The following is an 18,154-nucleotide window of genomic DNA, read 5'->3' as shown; positions in this document are numbered from 1 at the left end:
TTTCGTTGTGGGCAAGATTACTAGTAACTGCTAATTCATTATTCGATGATAACTTGAAAATGGCTTATAATTTATTAGAAAGGAAACATTTTCCTTTCCTCAACAAATGTTTGTTACACTCCTCCTAAATTCAGCTATAAGGACATGGTGTTGAAAAGACAGACACAGTTTTGAGACCCACCCAATGCCCTGTGAAGAGGCCAGAGGGCCACTGAATGATGGGAAATGTGCTGACTTCATCCAAAAAATGGGCAAGGAGAAGGCCCTATGAGTCTTAAAAGAGAGAAGGACGTGTAACACAGTCTGTATCACTACTGCTCCATTTGCTCTGCAGTCAGAACTTGAGAAGACCTCATGCACAGGCATGGTCATACTATTTCAGCAAATTCAGAACCCAAGGAGGAATCTTCTTTCATTTAGTATCCGTGTGGAAAGGTATCTGAGCTGTCTACTTCAGCCCTAGTTGAGGAATTGAGTCTTGTCCAAGCTCACCTACCCAATCAGTGACAGAAATAAGAATAGAGGCCGGGCATGGTGGCTCACGCCTGTAATCCCAATACTTTGGGAGGCCGAGGCAGGGGAATCACTTGAGGTCAGGAGTTTGAGACCAGCCTGACCAACATGGAGAAGCCCCTTCTCTACTAAAAATACAAAATTAGCTGGGCGTGGTGGCAGGCGTCTATAGTCCCAGCTACTTGGGAGGCTGAGGCAGGAGAATCGCTTGAACCCGGGAGGTGGAGGTTGCAGTGAACCGAGATCGCGCCACCGCACTCCAGCCTGGGCAATAGAGTGAGACTCTGTCTCCAAAAGAAATGAGAATAAAACTCCTGCCTTCTCACTCCTTGTCTGGAGCTCTCTTGTTGAATAGTTCTGCCTCATCTTCCCAGGCCCTGTTCAGCTCAGCACTTCAACCATGTTATGCCATCTGGAAGAAAGATAAGCTACCCTGAAAGAATGTGGTATTTGAGATTCAGAAGAAACCGAGGAGTAGAAATATTCATAATATTAAGTCAGTCATTAGAAAGAATTTCTGGTCACTGAAAGTCTGAGCATAAGCTTTTCTTAGCCCCCATCCACTTGGAGTTTGGTAGGAGAGGATTCATTCCCCAGGGCTTTAGAACTTATACTACTTTAAAATGTTAGCAATGAAAAAGGGTCTTTAAAGTATTTGCTCAGAATTTTCTCCAGACTAGATGGGGAAACATTTTATTCATAAGTTGATATATTATGGGCTATCTTAGCACACCTGAATGTCATTTAAAAAGAAACAAACTTAGGCTGGGTGTGGTGGCTCACACCTGTAATCCCAGCACTTTGGGAGGCCAAGGCTACAGGTAGATCATGAGGACAAGCGATCAAGACCATCCTGGCCAACATGGAGAAACCCCGTCTCTACTAAAAATACAAAAATTAGCTGGGTATGGTGGCACACACCTGTAGTCCCAGCTACTCAGGAGGCTGAGGCAGAAGAATCGCTTGAACCCGGGATGCAGAGGTTGCAGCGAGCCAAGATCGCACCATTGCACTCCGGCCTGGTGACAGAGCGAGCCTCCCCCAAAAAAAAAAAAAAAAAAAAAAAAAAACTTTAATGCTTTAAAAGACTCATCCAATCCAAATTGAATTTTTGTTTTCTTTGTATTTTACAGGTTTTGGGTCTAGTAATACTGGTTCTGTGTTTGGTCAAGCAGCCAGTACTGGTGGAACAGTCTTTGGCCAGGTAAATATGCATTTGTCTTCATTCATGTCAACATGTATCATACCCATTCAGTTTTCTTCACTGTTATATAATCAGTTCATGTTGTATATCTAAATCCAGCCAATAGCCATGTGTGATTCTTAAGCTATGCTCCCTTCAGCTGCCTTCGAGATGCAGGAGTCTCAGCTTCTGATTAAGGAGGATCACTAGAATTTTGATCCTCCTTCCACAGTCTTCTGGGAAAATATTTTGAAAGCACATTGCCTGATTCCTTTTTTCTTTAGATACAGGATCTTGCTCTGTTGCCCAGGCTGTAGTACAGTGGCACAGTCACAGCTCACTCTAGCCATAAACTCCTGGGCTCAAGCAATCCTCCTGCCTCAGCATCCCCAGTAGCTAGGATTATGTTCATGTGCCTTAACACCCAGCTAATTTTTTATTTTTGTAGAGACACAGTCTCACTGTGTTGGCCAGGCTAGTCTCAAACTCCTAGCCTCAAGCAATCCTCCTGCAAGGGGATTACAGGCGTGAACTGACACACCTGGCCACATTGCATGATTTCTATCAGTCCCCTGCATGTTAGGCCAAGGGTTGACAAACTACAGTCTGAGAGCTAAATATACCATTTGGCTTTTTTGGGGTTCATTGTTTAACTTCTTTAAGAATAGTGTTTGTGTGTGTGTGTATGTCTATATGTGTGTGTGTGTGTGTGTGTGTGTGTATATATCTATTTTTTTTTTTTGGAGGCAGGATCTAACTCTGTTGCCCAGGCTGGAGGACAGTGGTGCAATCTTGGCTGACTGCAGCCTCCACCTCCCAGGCTCAAGTCATCCTCCCACCTCAGTCTCCCAAGTAGCTGGGACTACAGGCTTGTGCCACCACACCCAGCTATTTTTTTTTTTTTCTTTTTGTATTTTTAGTTGAGACAGGGTTTTCCCATATTGCCCAGGCTGGTCTGGTCTCTTAACTCCTGAGCTCAGGGTGATCCGCCCGCCATGGCCTCCCAAAGTGCTGGGATTACAGGCGTGAGCCACTGTGCCTGGCCAGTTTTTATATTTTTAAGTGGTTGTTTAAAAAGAAAAAAGAGGAAGAAGGTTTGGCAACATATATGTCCCCTCTGCTAAGCTATATGTAGCCCGGAGACTCCTTTTGGTGAACTGAGCTATTTGATGTTGTATAGCTAGCAGTTATCTATGTGCCAGGCATCATTGTAAGTCTTTTATACACATTAATTCATGTCAGCATCGCAGCACCTCCATAAGATAGGTGAGATTATTACCGCCATTTAAGAGATGAGCACACTGAAGGCCCAGAGAGGTTAAATTAACTGTTACATCAGACACCAGCTACATTGAGATCATTTTAGATCATAGTAACCTCCTAAGGAACCCTTATGAAGAAAGATACCCTGATTTATCAGAAAGGACTATGACCTTCTGAAGGTAGAATTTGTATTAGTCAAGGAGTTAATAAAGTGGTAGGCATCATATATGTTTCTTATACATCTTCAGAAAGAAATTTGCTTTATCATCTCTGTTTTCCTTTGAAGACAGGCTCTGCCCTAGTCTGTGATCTTTCTTAAGAGAGAAGTAGAACTTCTGATTTCCATTTTCTGGTAGTAGAGGACTAAGTCATTCAGGGGAACCATGTTCCCTACTGAAAACTGCTAAAAAATGCTAGATAAAACATAAAAACCCCATTTTTAAAAGCACCAGTAAACTAACAAGACATTTTACCAAGCCAAAAGGAAAATGGGAACCTAGAGAAGTAAAGTGGAGCCCACAAGTCAGTTGTGCCCTGACAGCATTTACTAACCTGAGAAAATGTGAATTTTCTATTTAATAACCCCTAAGGTGAAGGGACAAAAATCACCAACTAAGATATGCACAAAGTGGGGAGTCTAAAAGAGACCCTCCCACAATCAGCTGGGACTCCATGTTGACAGGTCTCAGCCTGTGACTAGACTGATATGGTTCCAGGGTGATGCTGCCTCCAGGTGTCTGGCAGAGGCAGCGCAGGCCCACCCTGAAGGAGAGGAACTTTACCTAGACTTGGAATTACTCTTACAAGTAATTTCTGTCCCTAAATGAGACACACAAGGAAACCAGGAACTATGAGCAAGAGCCAGAATAAGCATCAGACATTACCTTTGCACAGACTGCCTAAACTATCAAGCAGCTGGGGCTTACAGAGTTTAGAAGAAATCAAAGACAAACTTGAAAATACCAGTAAGGAATAGAAAATCATAGGAAGTGTCATAGCAGATTTGAAGAAGAACCAAATAGAATTTCTAAGAAAATGTAATGATTAAACTCATGTTTAAACTCAGTGACTATATTTGGAGCAGATGAGACCTTCTGAAAGGAGTAGTGGCACACTAGAACAGAATGTGGTAGTCAACGTTTCCAGCTTTGAGGGCTATGGGTAGCCTCTGTCAGAAGCACTCAATGCTGCCGTTGTAGTGCAAAAGCAGCTGTAGACAATATGTAAACGAATGAGGTTGATTGTGTTCAGTAAAGCTTTGTTTACAAAAACAGGCAGTGAGCTGGATTTGGCCCCTGAGCTGTAGTTTGCTGACCCAAGGGCCGAATTTGGCCCCCGAGCTGTAGTTTGCTCACCTAACTAGAAGGTAGGTTAAGGTGAGTTATCTGGAATGCATCACAAAAAGCAAAATGAAAGACACAGAAGAGAAGAAATCCTGTGGGAGAAAATGCAACATACATTTAATCAGAATTCCAGAAGGAGAAGAGAGAAAGAAACTTCCGAAACTATTAGATAATAGTAACCCACAGATTCAGAAGCCCAACAAGTGCCAAATGAGAATGCATAAAAGGAAACGGATTCTGAGACCTGTCCTAGTGATACTGCAGAACACCAAAGATAAAATATTAACAGCAACTGGAGAAAAGACAGATTATCTTTCTAGGAAGCCATAGGCAGACTGACAGCAGACTTTTCAGCAATGACCATGAAAGCCAGAACTGGCCACCTAGCATTTCTAAATCCAGCAAAAAATATCTAAAACATGAATAGAAATCAAGACTTTTTTTCCGATAAGCCAGTACTGAAAGAATTTACATCTAGCAGACCTGACTCCAGCCTGGACGACAGAGCGAGACTCCATCTCAGAAAACAAAAGAAATTCTAAGAGATATTATTTGGAAAGAAGGAAAATTTGACCTCACTAAAATTATGGCCTTCTTAATTTTAGGGTAAAACAAGCCATTAAATAGGAAAATTGTAGCCTGTGTAACCAACAGTGTAATTATATTCAGAATATGTAAAGATTTCCTATAGTTCAAAAAGACAGCTATACCCAAATTAAATTAAAAGGCTGACAGTACCAAGTATTGGTGAGGAAGAAGAGCAACTGGGAACTCATATATTGCTAGTGAGAGTGTAAATTCATATTAACCACTTTGGAAAACCATTTGGCAGTATCAAAACTATATACAAAATCCCTCTTGGCCTAGCAAATCTACCCTTAATATGTAACCAACAGAAATGAGTGCCTTTGTTCACCAAAAGATATGGGTAAGAATGTTCACAGCAGAATATTCTTAATAGCTAAACACAGGAAACAGTCCAAATGCTTATGAGCTAAAGAATGGATAAATAAATTGTGGTATATTTATACAGCCAAATGCCACAGAGAAATTAAATAAAATGTACTGCTCCTATAACTGGCCTACGTTTGTTTTTTTGTTTTTGTTTTTGTTTTGAGACAGTCTTACTCTGTTGCCTAGGCTGGAGTGCGGTGGCATGGTCTTGGCTCACTGCAACCTCTGCCTGCCAGATTCAAGCAATTCTCTTGCCTCAGCCTCCTAAGTAGCTGGGATTACAGGCACCCACCACCACGCCCAGCTAATTTTTTTATTTTTAGTAGAGACGGGGTTTCGCCATGTTGACCAGGCTGACCTTGAACTCCTGACCTCAGGTGGTCTGCACACCTGGACTTCCCAAAGTGCTGGGATTACAGGCGTGAGCCACCATGCCCAGCCTAAATTTGTTCTTTAAAGAAAGTTGTGCACGTATGTATCAGGATACAAGTATATTCATAGCAACATTGTTATAATAGCTTACAACTAGAAGCAACCCAAATGTTTATCAACATTCATATGGGTAGGTAAATTTATATTATTCCACAATAAAATTTTTTTTTCTTTTTTATTTTTTTTTGAGACAGGGTTTTACTCCTGTCATCAAGGCTGGAGTGCAATGATGTGATCTCTCTATTCACTGCAACCCTCGCCTCCCAGGCTCAAGTGGTTCTCCTGCCTTAGCTACCCAAGTACCTGAGACTACAGGTACACACACTGTGCCTGGCTAATTTTTTCTATTTTTTTGTAGAGACGGGGTTTCACATGTTGCCAAGGCTGGTCTTGAACTCCTGGGCTTAAGCAGTCTGCCTGCCTCAGCCTCCCAAAGTGCTGAGATTACAGACATGAGACACTATACCCAGCCCTCTTCTTTTTTTTTGAGACAGGATCTTGCTCTGTCACCCAGGGTGGAGTGCAGTGGCACAGTCACAGGTAATTGTTGCAGCCTTGATCTCCTGGGCTCAAGCAGTCTTCCTATTTCAGTCTCCAGAATAACTAGGTCCACAGATACACCACCACGCCCAACTAATTTTTTCTTTTTCTTTTTTTTTTTTTTTTTTGAGATGGAGTCTCGCTCAGTCGCCCAGGCTGGAGTGCAGTGGCACGATCTCGGCGCACTGCAAGCTCCGCCTCCTGGGTTCACGCCATTCTCCTGCCCCAGCCTCCCGACTAGCTGGGACTACAGGCGCCCACTGCCACGCCCGGCTAATTTTTTGCATTTTTAGTAGAGACGGGGTTTCACCGTGTTAGCCAGGATGGTCTCCATCTCCTGACCTCGTGATCCGCCCACCTCGGCCTCCCAAAGTGCTAGGATTACAGGCGTGAGCCACCACGCACGGCTAATTTTTTCAATTTGTTGTAGAGAAGGGGTCTCACCATGTTGCCTAGGCTGGTCTGGAACTCCTGGCCCAAGTGATCCTCCCACCTGGACCTCCCAAAGTGCTGATGAGATAACAGGCGTGAGACACCATATCTGGTCCCATAGTAGAATATTATCCAGCTAGGAAATTCAGCTACATGTATAACTGACAAGCACAATGTTGAACCAAAGAAATAGAAAACATCACTGTGATAAACTCCATATTGTTACTTCCCCTTCCACTCCATATTCTTCCTCCACAGAAATTATGTTTGCAATTGGAAGGGCCAAAGATTGAAATCAAGGTTTTTTTCTATGATGGCAGAGGCCTTATTGTTTTTATTTATTGCTGCATCTCCAATGCTTAAAGACTGTGTCTAGCACATGATAGGCATTGTGGAAATGAATGACCTTGCAGGTAGCAGAAGTATCCTCAGAAAACTCTAAAGATGCTAGACAGATTCTGGCTAGGATGTAAAAGGATATAGAAAACCTTCACTGCCATAATAACACCAAGAAAAAATCAGATAATATAGAAATCACACTTACTCTGGCAGTATTGGAATTATTTACTACTGTATAACAAATTGCCTCAAAACCTAGTAGCCTGCAACAGCTACTTATTTATTATAGTCTTGGATTCTGTGGGTCATAACTTCGGATGTACTTAGTGGGGATGGCTTGTCTTCACAGTATCTGTGGTCTCAGCTGGAAGAAGGGAAGACTTGAGGCTGGAGTCACATCTGAAGGCTCACTCTGTCAGTGGCTGGCTTGGCTGTTGGCTCAGACCTTAACTGGAGCTGTTAGCTGAACACCTACATTTGGCCTGTGTAGCCTGGGCTCCCTCACAACATGGTGGCTAGGTTCCAAGGATGAACATTCCAAGAAAGAGGAAGAGCCATGCTGAAGCTGTGTAACCTTTTATCACCTATCCTCAGAAGTCACAGAACATCACTTAGGTTGCATCCTCTTCATCAAGGCACTCACAAATTCCCATCCAGGTTCAAGAGGAGATACAGAGGCCACCTTTTGCTCTAGAAGAGCATATGGGACTAGAAGTAATGCTGTGATCATCTTTGGAAAATCTGTCATAATGGGACTATTGAAGAGTGGCAGAAAGCCTTGCTGAACTGATTTCCAGAGAGTGGAGCCCATCATAGGTGTGAGCACTGTGGCACAGCTGCTGCTAGGGGCAGATGCCAGGTCTGGGTTTGAGCAGGTAGTAGCGAGGCCTTGCCAAAGACTGAGAAAATATACTGGCTGGAGAAGGAGCTGTTGGCAGTGATGGGGGCAAGCAAAATAAATGACCAGTAATTACATGAAAAGGTGATCAAGTAGCATTAAACTAATGAGGGAAATGAAAATCAAAACCACAATTAGTTAAGATACCACTTCACATCCACTAGGATGGCTATCATTTAAAAAGTGAAAAATAAAAATAACCAGCGTTAGCAAGAATACGGAGAAATTAGAACCCTCATACATTGCTGGTGAGAATGCAGAATTGTGCAGCTACTATAGTTTGGTGGTTTCTCAAAAAGCTATAGTACTTCTAGCATATGACCCAGCAGTTCTACACTGGGGTAGAATGCCCAAAGCAGTTGAAAAACGGGACTCGAACAAATACTTGTACATCAGTGTTCACTGCAGCATTATTCACAGTAGCCAAAAGGGGGAAACAACCCAAGTGTCAAACAGCAGATGAATGGACAAACAAATGTGGTCTGTACATTCACTGAAGTGTTTTTCAGTCATAAAAAGGAGTGAAGTTCTTGGCCGGGCGCGGTGGCTCACGCCTGTAATCCCAGCACTTTGGGAGGCCAAGGCGGGCGGATCACAAGATCGGGAGATCGAGACCATCCTGGCTAACACAGTGAAACCCCATCTCTACGAAAAATACAAAAAGAAACTAGCCGGGCGAGGTGGCGGGCGCCTATAGTCCCAGCTACTCAGGAGGCTGAGGTAGGAAAATGGCGTGAACCCGGGAGGCAGAACTTGCAGTGAGCTGAGATCTCGCCACTGCACTCCAGCCTGGGCGACAGAGTGAGACTCCATCTCAAAACAAAACAAAACAAAAACAAGAGGAATGAAGTTCTCGGCTGGGCACAGTGGCTCACGCGTGTAATGCCAGCACTTTGGGAGGCTGAGGCAGGTGGATCATGAGGTCAAGAGGTGGAGACCATCCTGGCCAACATGGTGAAACCCTGTCTCTACCAAAAACAAAAATTAGTGGGCATGGTGACGTGTGCTGGTAGTCCCAGCTACTCGGGAGACTGAGGCAGGAGAATCACTTGAACCCAGGAGGCAGAGGTTGCAATGAGCCAAGATCATGCCACTGCACTCCGGCCTGGGCAACAGAGAGACTCCGTCTCAAACAAGCAAACGAACGAATGAATGAATGAATGAATGAAGTTCTCATTCATGCTACATATAGATAAACTTTGAAAACCATATGCTAAGGCTGGGTGTGGTGTTGCACACCTGTGATCCTATCACTTTGGGAGGCCGGGGTGGGCAGATAGCTTGAGCTCAGGAGTGGTGAGACTAACATGGCAAAACTCTCATCTCTACAAAATAAAAGACCCACAAGTTAGCTGGGCGTGGCAGTGCATGCCTGTAGTCCCAACTACTAAGGAGGCTGAGGTGGGAGGATCACTTGAGCCCGGGAGGTCAAGGCTGCTGCAGTGAGCTGTGTTCGCATCACTGCACTCCAGCCTGGGTGACAAAGTGAGAACCCTGTCACAGTCAGTCAAATTTATTTATTTATTTAACGATGGAATCTTGTTCTGTCGCCCAGGCTGGAGTGCAGTAGCACAGTCTCAACTCACTGCAACCTCCACCTCCCAGGTTCAGTCAGTTCTCCCACCTCAGCCTCTCAAGTAGTAGCTGTGACTACAGGTGGTCACTGTCACACCTGGCTAATGTTTGTATTTTTAGTAGAGTTGGAGTTTCACCATGTTGGCCAGGCTGGTCCCAAATTCCTGACCTCAGGTGATCTGCCCACCTCGGCCTCCCAAAGTGCTGGGATTACAGGCATGAGCCACCACACCTGGCATCAGTCAATCAGATTAAAAACTCAGATTGGGATCTGAAAGACTTATAAGTGCAACAATAATGTATTCAGCATACATATCCTCCAGCTCTCCCCCGCCAATCCTCCCCAACTTTTGCAAAGAAAAAGGAACTAAAGGCAGCACTAAAAAGTAGAAAGAACTAACAGGGTCTTACATTCTCCTGTTTTCTGTAACTATTGTTTGAAAGGTGATACTTCCTCCTGGCTCGCACCTCAGGTACTTATAGACCAATAACCTGAAACCTAAGCAGAGACAATGTTGGGCTAACCAGAGGTGAGCTCAGTCTTCTTAAATCTGTGACTCAGGCTGGGCGCGGTGGCTCACGCCTGTAATCCCAGCACTTTGGGAGGCCAAGGCGGGCGGATCACAAGGTCAGGAGATCGAGACCATGGTGAAACCCCGTCTCTACTAAAAAATGCAAAAAAAAAAAAACCAGCCGGGCGAAGTGGTGGGCGCCTGTAGTCCCAGCTACTCGGGAGGCCGAGGCAGGAGAATGACATGAACCCGGGAGGCGGAGCTTGCAGTGAGCTGAGATCCGGCCACTGCACTCCAGCCTGGGTGACGGAGCGAGACTCCGTCTCAAAAAAAGAAAAGAAAAGAAAAGCAGAAGTCTTTATCTGTATTTGAAGTTTAAATCTAGTATGTGAAATTTAAAAAAAATTAGGCTTAACAGCAGAGTGAATACTACAAAAGAACGGTGAACTCGAAGACATATCAATAGAAATTATCTAAAATGAAGGTCAGAGACATGGAAAAAAAAAATGGATAGAGCATTTCTGCTATCTATGCAACAATATCAGGCAGTCCAACATAGGTGTAATCAGAATCCTGGAAGGGTAAGAGACAGAATGGGTAGGATAAATTCACAAAAGAAGCGCAAAACTTATACAATGAATGCTATAAAACATTGTTGAAATTAATGACAACCTAAATAAATGAAAATACATACCATATTCATGGATCAGAAGACTCAACATTTTGTTAAGATGGAATACTTAGCTAGTTAATTGTAGAACCAGTGCTGAAACCAAAGTCTGTTCAGATTAATTTAATCATTCATATAGGAATTCCTGGTGGGTAGGACAGGTGAAAATGGCTGTGTTCATGGAGCTTCCATTAGATGGAGGGAGTCATCCTTTAATAAAACAGTATAATTTCAAATAGTGTTAAGTACTATGAAGAAATAAAGCATGATGTGATAATAATTGGGGAAGATGGTTTAGGTTAGATGGTCAGGAAATGCCTCTCTGAAAAAGTCTCATAAATGTCTCTTTTTCTTTTTACATTTTGTTTTCTTGAATTAGGACCAAATAAAGGGCACACATTGAGATTGCTTGCTATGTCTCTTAAGTCTCTTTATCTATAGGTTCCCCTTTCATGTCTCCTTTTTGAATTTTTCCTGGTAATTCAGTTGTTGAACAAAGCTGGTCATTTGTCCTGTGGCGTTTCCCATGATCTAGTTGCTGACTGCACAGCTTCCAAGTGAGCGCCATCTGTTGCAGGAAGTCAGGGACCCCGAACAGAGGGACCTGCTGAAGCCGTGACAGAAGAACATAAATTGTGAAGATTTTATGGACATTTATTAGTTCCCCAAATTAATACTTTTAAAATTTCTTCCTTCTGTCTTTACTACAATCTCTGGACATAAATCGTGAAAATTTCATGGACATTTATCACTTCCCCAATCAATACTCTTGTGATTTCCTATGCCTGTCTTTAATTTCTTAATCCCATCATCTTCATAAGCTGAGGATGTATGTTGCCCCAGGACCCTGTGATGATTGCGTTATCTGCACAAATTATTTGTAGAGCATCTGTGTTTGAACAATATAAAATCTGGGCATCCAAAAGGAATAGGATGGCTGCGATTTTCAGGGAACAAGGGAGATAACCACTGACCTGAGGGGCTGGACAGAACAGAGTCATGTTTCTCTTCTTACAAAAGCGAATAGGAGAAATATCACTGAATTCTTTTTCTCAGCAAGGAACAGCCCTGAGAAGGAGAATGCATTCCTAGGGGGAGGTCTCCAAAATGGCCACTCTAGGAGTGTCTGTCTTATACAGTTGTAGACAAGGGATGAAATAAGCCCTGGTCTCCTGTAGTGCCCCCAGGCTTATTAGGATTAGGAAATTCCTGCCTAGTAAATTTTAGACCTGTTGTCTGCTCTCAAACCCTGTCTCCTGATAAGATATTATCAATGATAATGCATGCCCAGTGGGACATGAAACTTCATCAGCAATTCTGATTTCACCCTGGTCCTGTGATCTCACTCTGCCCCCATTTGCCTTGTGATACTTTATTGCCCTTGAAGCGTGACCCTATTCGTACACCCCTCCGCTTTTGAAATCCATAAGTAAAACTTGCTGGTTTTACGGCTCAGGGGACATCACAGAACCTGCTGACATGTGATGTCTCCCCCAGACACCCAGCTTTAAAATTTCTCTCTTTAGTACTCTTTCCCTTTATTTCTCAGACCAGCCGACACTTAGGGAAAATAGAAAAGAACCTACACTGAAATAATGGGGTCTGGTTCCCCGATAACCATCCTCGACCCTCTGTTACTTCCTCTGCAGTGGTGGTTGGGTCTAGAGACTTGAGGAGAGTCAAGTTGATTTTTTTTGGCAATATTGTTAAGTCTAGATCTTAAACACTCCTTAACTTCTTACACTATATTAAGGCGTTATTGTTAAAATTTTCAGATATAATGGTCATGTGGTGATGGTTTGTTTTATAGATTTATACAGGAAAATTAGTGGATGAAATGATATGTCTGAGATTTGCTTCACTGTAATAAAGGATAAGAACTACTTGGGGGTAAAGACAAAATCTGACAGGCCATGAGTTGAGCATTGTTGAATCTGGCTGATGGGTGTCTGGAGGGTTCATTATACTCTTCTGTCTGCTTTTTGTACAGTTTTTAGATTGTCCATAATTTTATATTTTAAAGCCTATTATTTATCTCAAAATGAGTGAAATTCTCCCTCACCCATTTATGAGGATGCAATAACTATCAATTCATGTTGACTTCAGTAAAGTATGTTAGTGATCGACTTCATTTTTATGGAAAGCCATTATTTATCAAATTACTTTTTTTTTTTTTTTTTTGACGGAGTTTCGCTCTTGTTAACCAGACTGAAGTGCAGTGGCGCGATATTGCCTCACTGCAACCTCCGCCTCCCAGCTAATTTTGTATTTTTAGTAGAGACAGAGTTTCTCCATGTTGGCCAGTCTAGTCTCGAACTCTTGACCTCAGGTGATCTGTCTGCCTTGGCCTCCCAAAGTGCTGGGATTATAGGTGTGAGCCACTGCCCCCAACCTATCAAATCACATTTTAAAAATTAAGCTGAACCATTTGAGGTTTCTGAGCTTTGTCAGGCAAAATGCTCATATACTGGCAGTTTTTTGTGTTTCAACCTGATGCATGGATGTCAGCTAAGCAGTCAGATACCTTCCACGTGCATGCATTCATTTTTAGGTTTTCTACCTTTCCATGGCAGTTTACTAGTTACCAGAGCCATTTTTTGTTAGGACTGGATTGGATTCCTAGTTTTTAAATGGTTGTAGTGAATTGGTATTGTTTTGTTGTTGTTGTTGTTGTTGTTAAGAAATTTAAAGGGGAAAAAAGAGACTAGGAAGTACATTAAGTATGTTGCCCTAAGAGAGAAATTAGCTTGTTGTATTTGAGGCACAGAAGATATGTGTGACTGTCCTGAGTGAGGGGGAGGGTGATAAAAGATGATGTCAGAGCAGTGGACGAGGGACAGATTATGTAGGGCCTTCTGGAATGGGTAGACAGGAGCGAAATGATGTGACTGCATTGCAAGTAGTGCTCCAGCTGCTGTGTAGACATAGACCGTAGTGGGAGCAAAAGACCAGCTAAGTTGTTGCATAGTCTGGGCAAAAGCTTGGGGTTAGGTGGCTCAGACCAGAGTAGAAAGGAGGGGATACCCTGGGGGGTGGGGGGTGTTTCAGAAGTGGCCCCTGGAGGTTCAACGAGTAGAGATTAAATGATTACTTAGAAAATACTTAGAAATGTGTCTAGCACATACAGAGTGCTTGATTTTTTTGTTCATTGTGGTTAAAACACTGAACAACCATTTTTTGAGCATATAAGTCTGTTTCAGGCTCTGTTCTAAAGTATGTTACATTTCTTGGCTCATATAATTCACTCGTCACCATGTTGAGGTGGGTAGTTTATTACCCCCATTTTATAGGAGGGAATCGATAACACTGCTCTGCTCTTGCAAGTTTCTGTGCACCCGGCCCCTTTCTAAAGTCCATCTTATTCTGCATTCTCAGCCACGGAGAGATGACACTTAACTAATGTGAATGGCCCCTCAGATGTAACCTTTTTTTCTTAACCTTCTTTTAAGAACCAGCTTCCAGAGAAGTTAAGTGTCTGGGACCTGACACAGCCTCGAGTCAGCATTTGTCCCTGCACTAGCAGCATCTTCTGAGCATGAGATTTGCGAACTTGGGCCGAATTCAGCTTTGGTCATCATTTCAACAATGAAGCTAATTTAAGCTTACTTCTGCAGCACTGGGAAAGTCATTATGAAATAACAGCACACAAATCGAGAGAAAGACAGTGAAAATCACTTACCATCCATTGCTGATGAGTTCAGCCAAACACTGGAGGAATCAGAATAAGTGGTGTTCATAATAGCTTGTAAATGTTTTCAAACTTTTTATTTGGTGGATCTCCTGTGGGTTTGATTTTCCTGACCCTGGTATTGTGTCAAACAGACAGTGTGGGCAGCGTGGCAGATAAACATTAAAAGTTCCCACCTACCATAAGTCATGTTTTCAGAGAACTGTGAACATGGAATAGCTTGAGAATTTCTCATAGGTAGGAAGTCCCTGTCCAGAGTCTAGCTTCTTTTGTGGTTGTTAGAGCATTTGTACCAGACCTAATCAGAGTTCTCTTGCTTTTTCCATTTGTACCAGCTGTGAGTACCTCCTGCCCACGGATGCAGCCTGCCATTTCGCAATGACCTCTCATCCTATCTTGCTTCCTGACCCTTTTGTTTTTTAGCAATCATCCTCTTCCAGTGGTAGCGTGTTTGGGTCTGGAAACACTGGAAGAGGGGGAGGTTTCTTCAGTGGCCTTGGAGGAAAACCCAGTCAGGATGCAGCCAACAAAAACCCGTTCAGCTCGGCCAGTGGGGGCTTTGGATCCACAGCTACTGCAAGTAAGTTGAGAAGACTTTTCCCAGTCCCTTGATACCCTAATGCCATTTTCATTCTTAGGGAGTTATCAAAGCTTCAGTGACAAATATAAAAAGAAAAAAAAAATATCTAGAAGGCCCATTTAAAATATCTTCCCCAAAGCAGTGTGATCTGTTTTGCTTTTTTATTTTTGGTTTTTTAATGAGATGTGCTATATAATCATGAAAATACATCAGATCTACAGGGAGAGGATCTGTGTATTGAGCTGCTCCCCTCTTCTCTCCCAAGGGCCAAAGCGTTCTGTTTCTTAGTATTGGAGTGACTTGAAGTGAATGCAAGCAGACAAGCATAAATGAGCGGCAGCAGAGCAAGCCGAGGATGCTGGGAGGAGAGCGTGTAGACTTTCATTTGGGTAGTACTCTCTGAAGTTTCCTTAAAATGCAGCTCCTGTGGGGAGATGTCATCCAAAAGTGGAAGCCTTTACTGTTTCTCACCTCTTACATTTTTGTATTATTTTCATCTGAAGCTGTATCTGCTGGTACTTTCTTGAGCTAATTTTTTTTTTTTTTTTTTTTTTTGAGACAGAGTTTCACTCTTGTTGCCCAGGCTGGAGTGCAATGGTGCAATCTCGGCTCACTACAACCTCCACCTCCCGGGTTCAAACGATTCTCCTGGCTTAGCTTCCCAAGTAGCTGGGATTACAGGCATGCGCCACCATGCCCAGCTGATTTTTATATTTTTGGTAGAGACAGGGTTTAGCTGTGTTGACCAATCTGGTCTCAAACTCCTCTGCCTGCCTCGGCCTCCCAAAGTGCTGGGATTATAGGATGAGCCACCATGCCCAGCCTTCTTTAGCTAATTTTTTAAACTTTTTTTTTTTTTGAGACAAGAGTTTTGCTCTGTCACCAAGGCTGGAGTGCAGTGGCGTGATCTTGGCTCACTGCAAGCTCCGCTTCCCAGGTTCACACCATTCTCCTGCCTCAGCCTCCCGAGTAACTGGGATTACAGGCGCCTGCCACCACACCTGGCTAATTTTTTGTATTTTTTATAGTAGAGACGGGGTTTCACTGTGTTAGCCAGGAGGTCTTGATCTCCTGACCTTGTGATCCGCCTGCCTTGGCCTCCTGAAGTGCTGGGATTACAGGCGTGAGCCACTGTGTCCGAACCTTTTTTTTTTTTTTTGAGACAGAGTGTTGCTCTGTTGCCCAGGCTGGAGTGCAGTGGCACAATCTCGGCTCACTGCAACCTCCCGGATTCAAGCAATTCTCCCAGCGCAGCCTCCTGAGTAGCTGGGATTACAGGCGCCGGCCACCAAGCCTGGCTAGTGTTTGTATTTTTAGTAGAGATGGGGTTTTACCGTGTTGGCCAGGCTGGTCTTGAATCCTGACCTCAGGTGATCTGCCCACCTCAGCCTCCCAAAGTGCTGGAATTACACGTGTGAGCCACCGTGCTCGGCCTTAAAAATTCTTTGTTGAGTTGTGTATTCATGGTTGGAAATGAAAGAAATCTGTTTGTGTAGATCTATTATCCTGCTGCTCAGACAGAGGCTGAGATTAGAAGTTGGGAGCCTGTCCTGTTTGTCTCAGCTTCTCTCATTTAATATGCTCTACATGAAGTTTCTCTCATCTGTTGTGTTGTGTGAGATCTCCATAAATCATGAGCTAGTGTTCTGCAGTCATGACGGATGTTTCCTTAATATTAAGGCCTATGTAGTTAGCAAAACTTTCTATCCTGATTTGCCCTTCTAAATTCCTAAGTCAAAAACTAGTCATTTTTTTAGTTTAGCCTGGGCAACACAGCAAGACCCCATCTCAAAAACCAAACAAACAAAAACCTAGTTATTTTGTTGTCCCTGTCCAGTCCACTAATACATAAGGAAAGATTACTTGTCAAGAGACACATACCTTTTAATTCGTGAAATTATATAATCAGAAGTTTTTGTTCTTTAGGTTTCAGTTGGCCAGGAGGGATTTAGAATCCTGAATCTTAGAAATCAAGTCTAGTAGTTTTCAAAAACCATTTTTGCCAATGAACTCTTAAGTAGCATCCTGACAAGGAAAAACAAAAGTAGGTTCATGCTGACGCAGGGGTCAAGAACTCCAAGACACACAGCTGGCTGGCACCACACAACTGTGAGGCTCCATAGCACATACTTTGAAAACATCGTCCTTTTATGGCTCTTCATTTTCCATTGAGGAAACAAGCCCAGAATGCTGAGGTCACAGAGCGAGAAAGTCACAGATGTAGAGCTCAGCTAGACTGTATGTCACCTGCCAAACACAGAATCTGGCACAGAAGAGACACTTACTAACATGTTCCACTACAGTTAGAAATTTGGGTTTATCCCAGAGCTAAGGTATCATATGTGAGGTTGTGTTACTGGCCAATTTTGTTGAAAGTTAAATGTGTCATATCCCTATAAACATTCATTTACTCATCTCTAGTGCCATGGCTCTTGACTGCCAAGGAGTTGCCTTTTGTCAGTGGTTGGCTGCAGCTGGTTTGCACGACGGACACAGGAGAGCCAGCCATGCACATCTTCCCAACTGCTCGTTTGGTGACATCGTGTGGGGTAGCCTGAAATTAGCCATTGTAGAGTATTGATATCATGGAAATCAGAAAACCCTACAAACCAGGACTCCCCAGCCTGTCAAACATTACTGGCTAATTCTTTTAATTCTGGTTTAAAGTAAACACATAACTGTTCTTGATACCAGATAACCCATTAGTCTTCATTTTCTAAATGTTGGCTGTTAACTATAAACCAACAATTTACATGTGTGCCTAAGGGAAGTTTAAGTGATTTTGAAGGAGTCAAGGAAACACTTAACATTATATTATTTTTAAAAACTAAGTATATGATTTTATTTCAACAGTTTTTGGGGGTACTAAGTGTATGATTCGATAATGAAAGGGAAAGGAATTTTTTTAACCCTGAGAGCCACCAAGTACAGGATAAGAGGAAGGAACAGTGGAGAAGGAAGAGCTGGGAGTCATCTGGGGAAAGTCATTGTCCTCACCACAGTACTCAGGATACTTTCTGCAGAATCATCAGTGACAGCCTCTTTCTCCTTAGGTGGCTCTGCATCATTTGATGCTTTGAACACCACTTCTTTCCTGGACTGTATGAACTGATTCTCCTGGTTCCTTCTGCCTTTCAAACAATTCTTCCTCTGCTCCTCTTCTTTTCTCTACATTCTCTCCTTCCCCCCTACCAACCCCCTCACTCCCCGCCCCATTTTGCTATGGGGCATT

At 43.1% G+C, this 18,154-nt stretch overlaps 1 protein-coding gene across 4 annotated transcripts in view; it reads left to right on the top strand.

The window, feature by feature from the left end:
• Positions 1–18,154, top strand: part of NUP214 (nucleoporin 214) — a 114,410-nt gene that overhangs the window by 77,596 nt on the left and 18,660 nt on the right. For all 4 annotated transcript variants that reach the window (XR_002732557.1, XM_023216931.1, XM_023216929.2 and 1 more), the window contains exons 30-31: positions 1,647–1,717; positions 14,766–14,922. Coding sequence is in view for 3 of the 4 variants with exons in the window: in XM_023216931.1 (XP_023072699.1) it covers positions 1,647–1,717; positions 14,766–14,922 (228 nt within the window). In the remaining variant the exon portion in view is untranslated. The remainder of the gene's footprint in view (positions 1–1,646; positions 1,718–14,765; positions 14,923–18,154) is intronic.

This window comes from Piliocolobus tephrosceles, chromosome 14 (genome assembly GCF_002776525.5).
Source record: "Piliocolobus tephrosceles isolate RC106 chromosome 14, ASM277652v3, whole genome shotgun sequence".
Classification (NCBI taxonomy): domain Eukaryota; kingdom Metazoa; phylum Chordata; class Mammalia; order Primates; family Cercopithecidae; genus Piliocolobus; species Piliocolobus tephrosceles.
The sequence above is the reverse complement of the archived record's forward strand: the minus strand, read 5'-3'. Positions and strand labels throughout refer to the sequence as shown.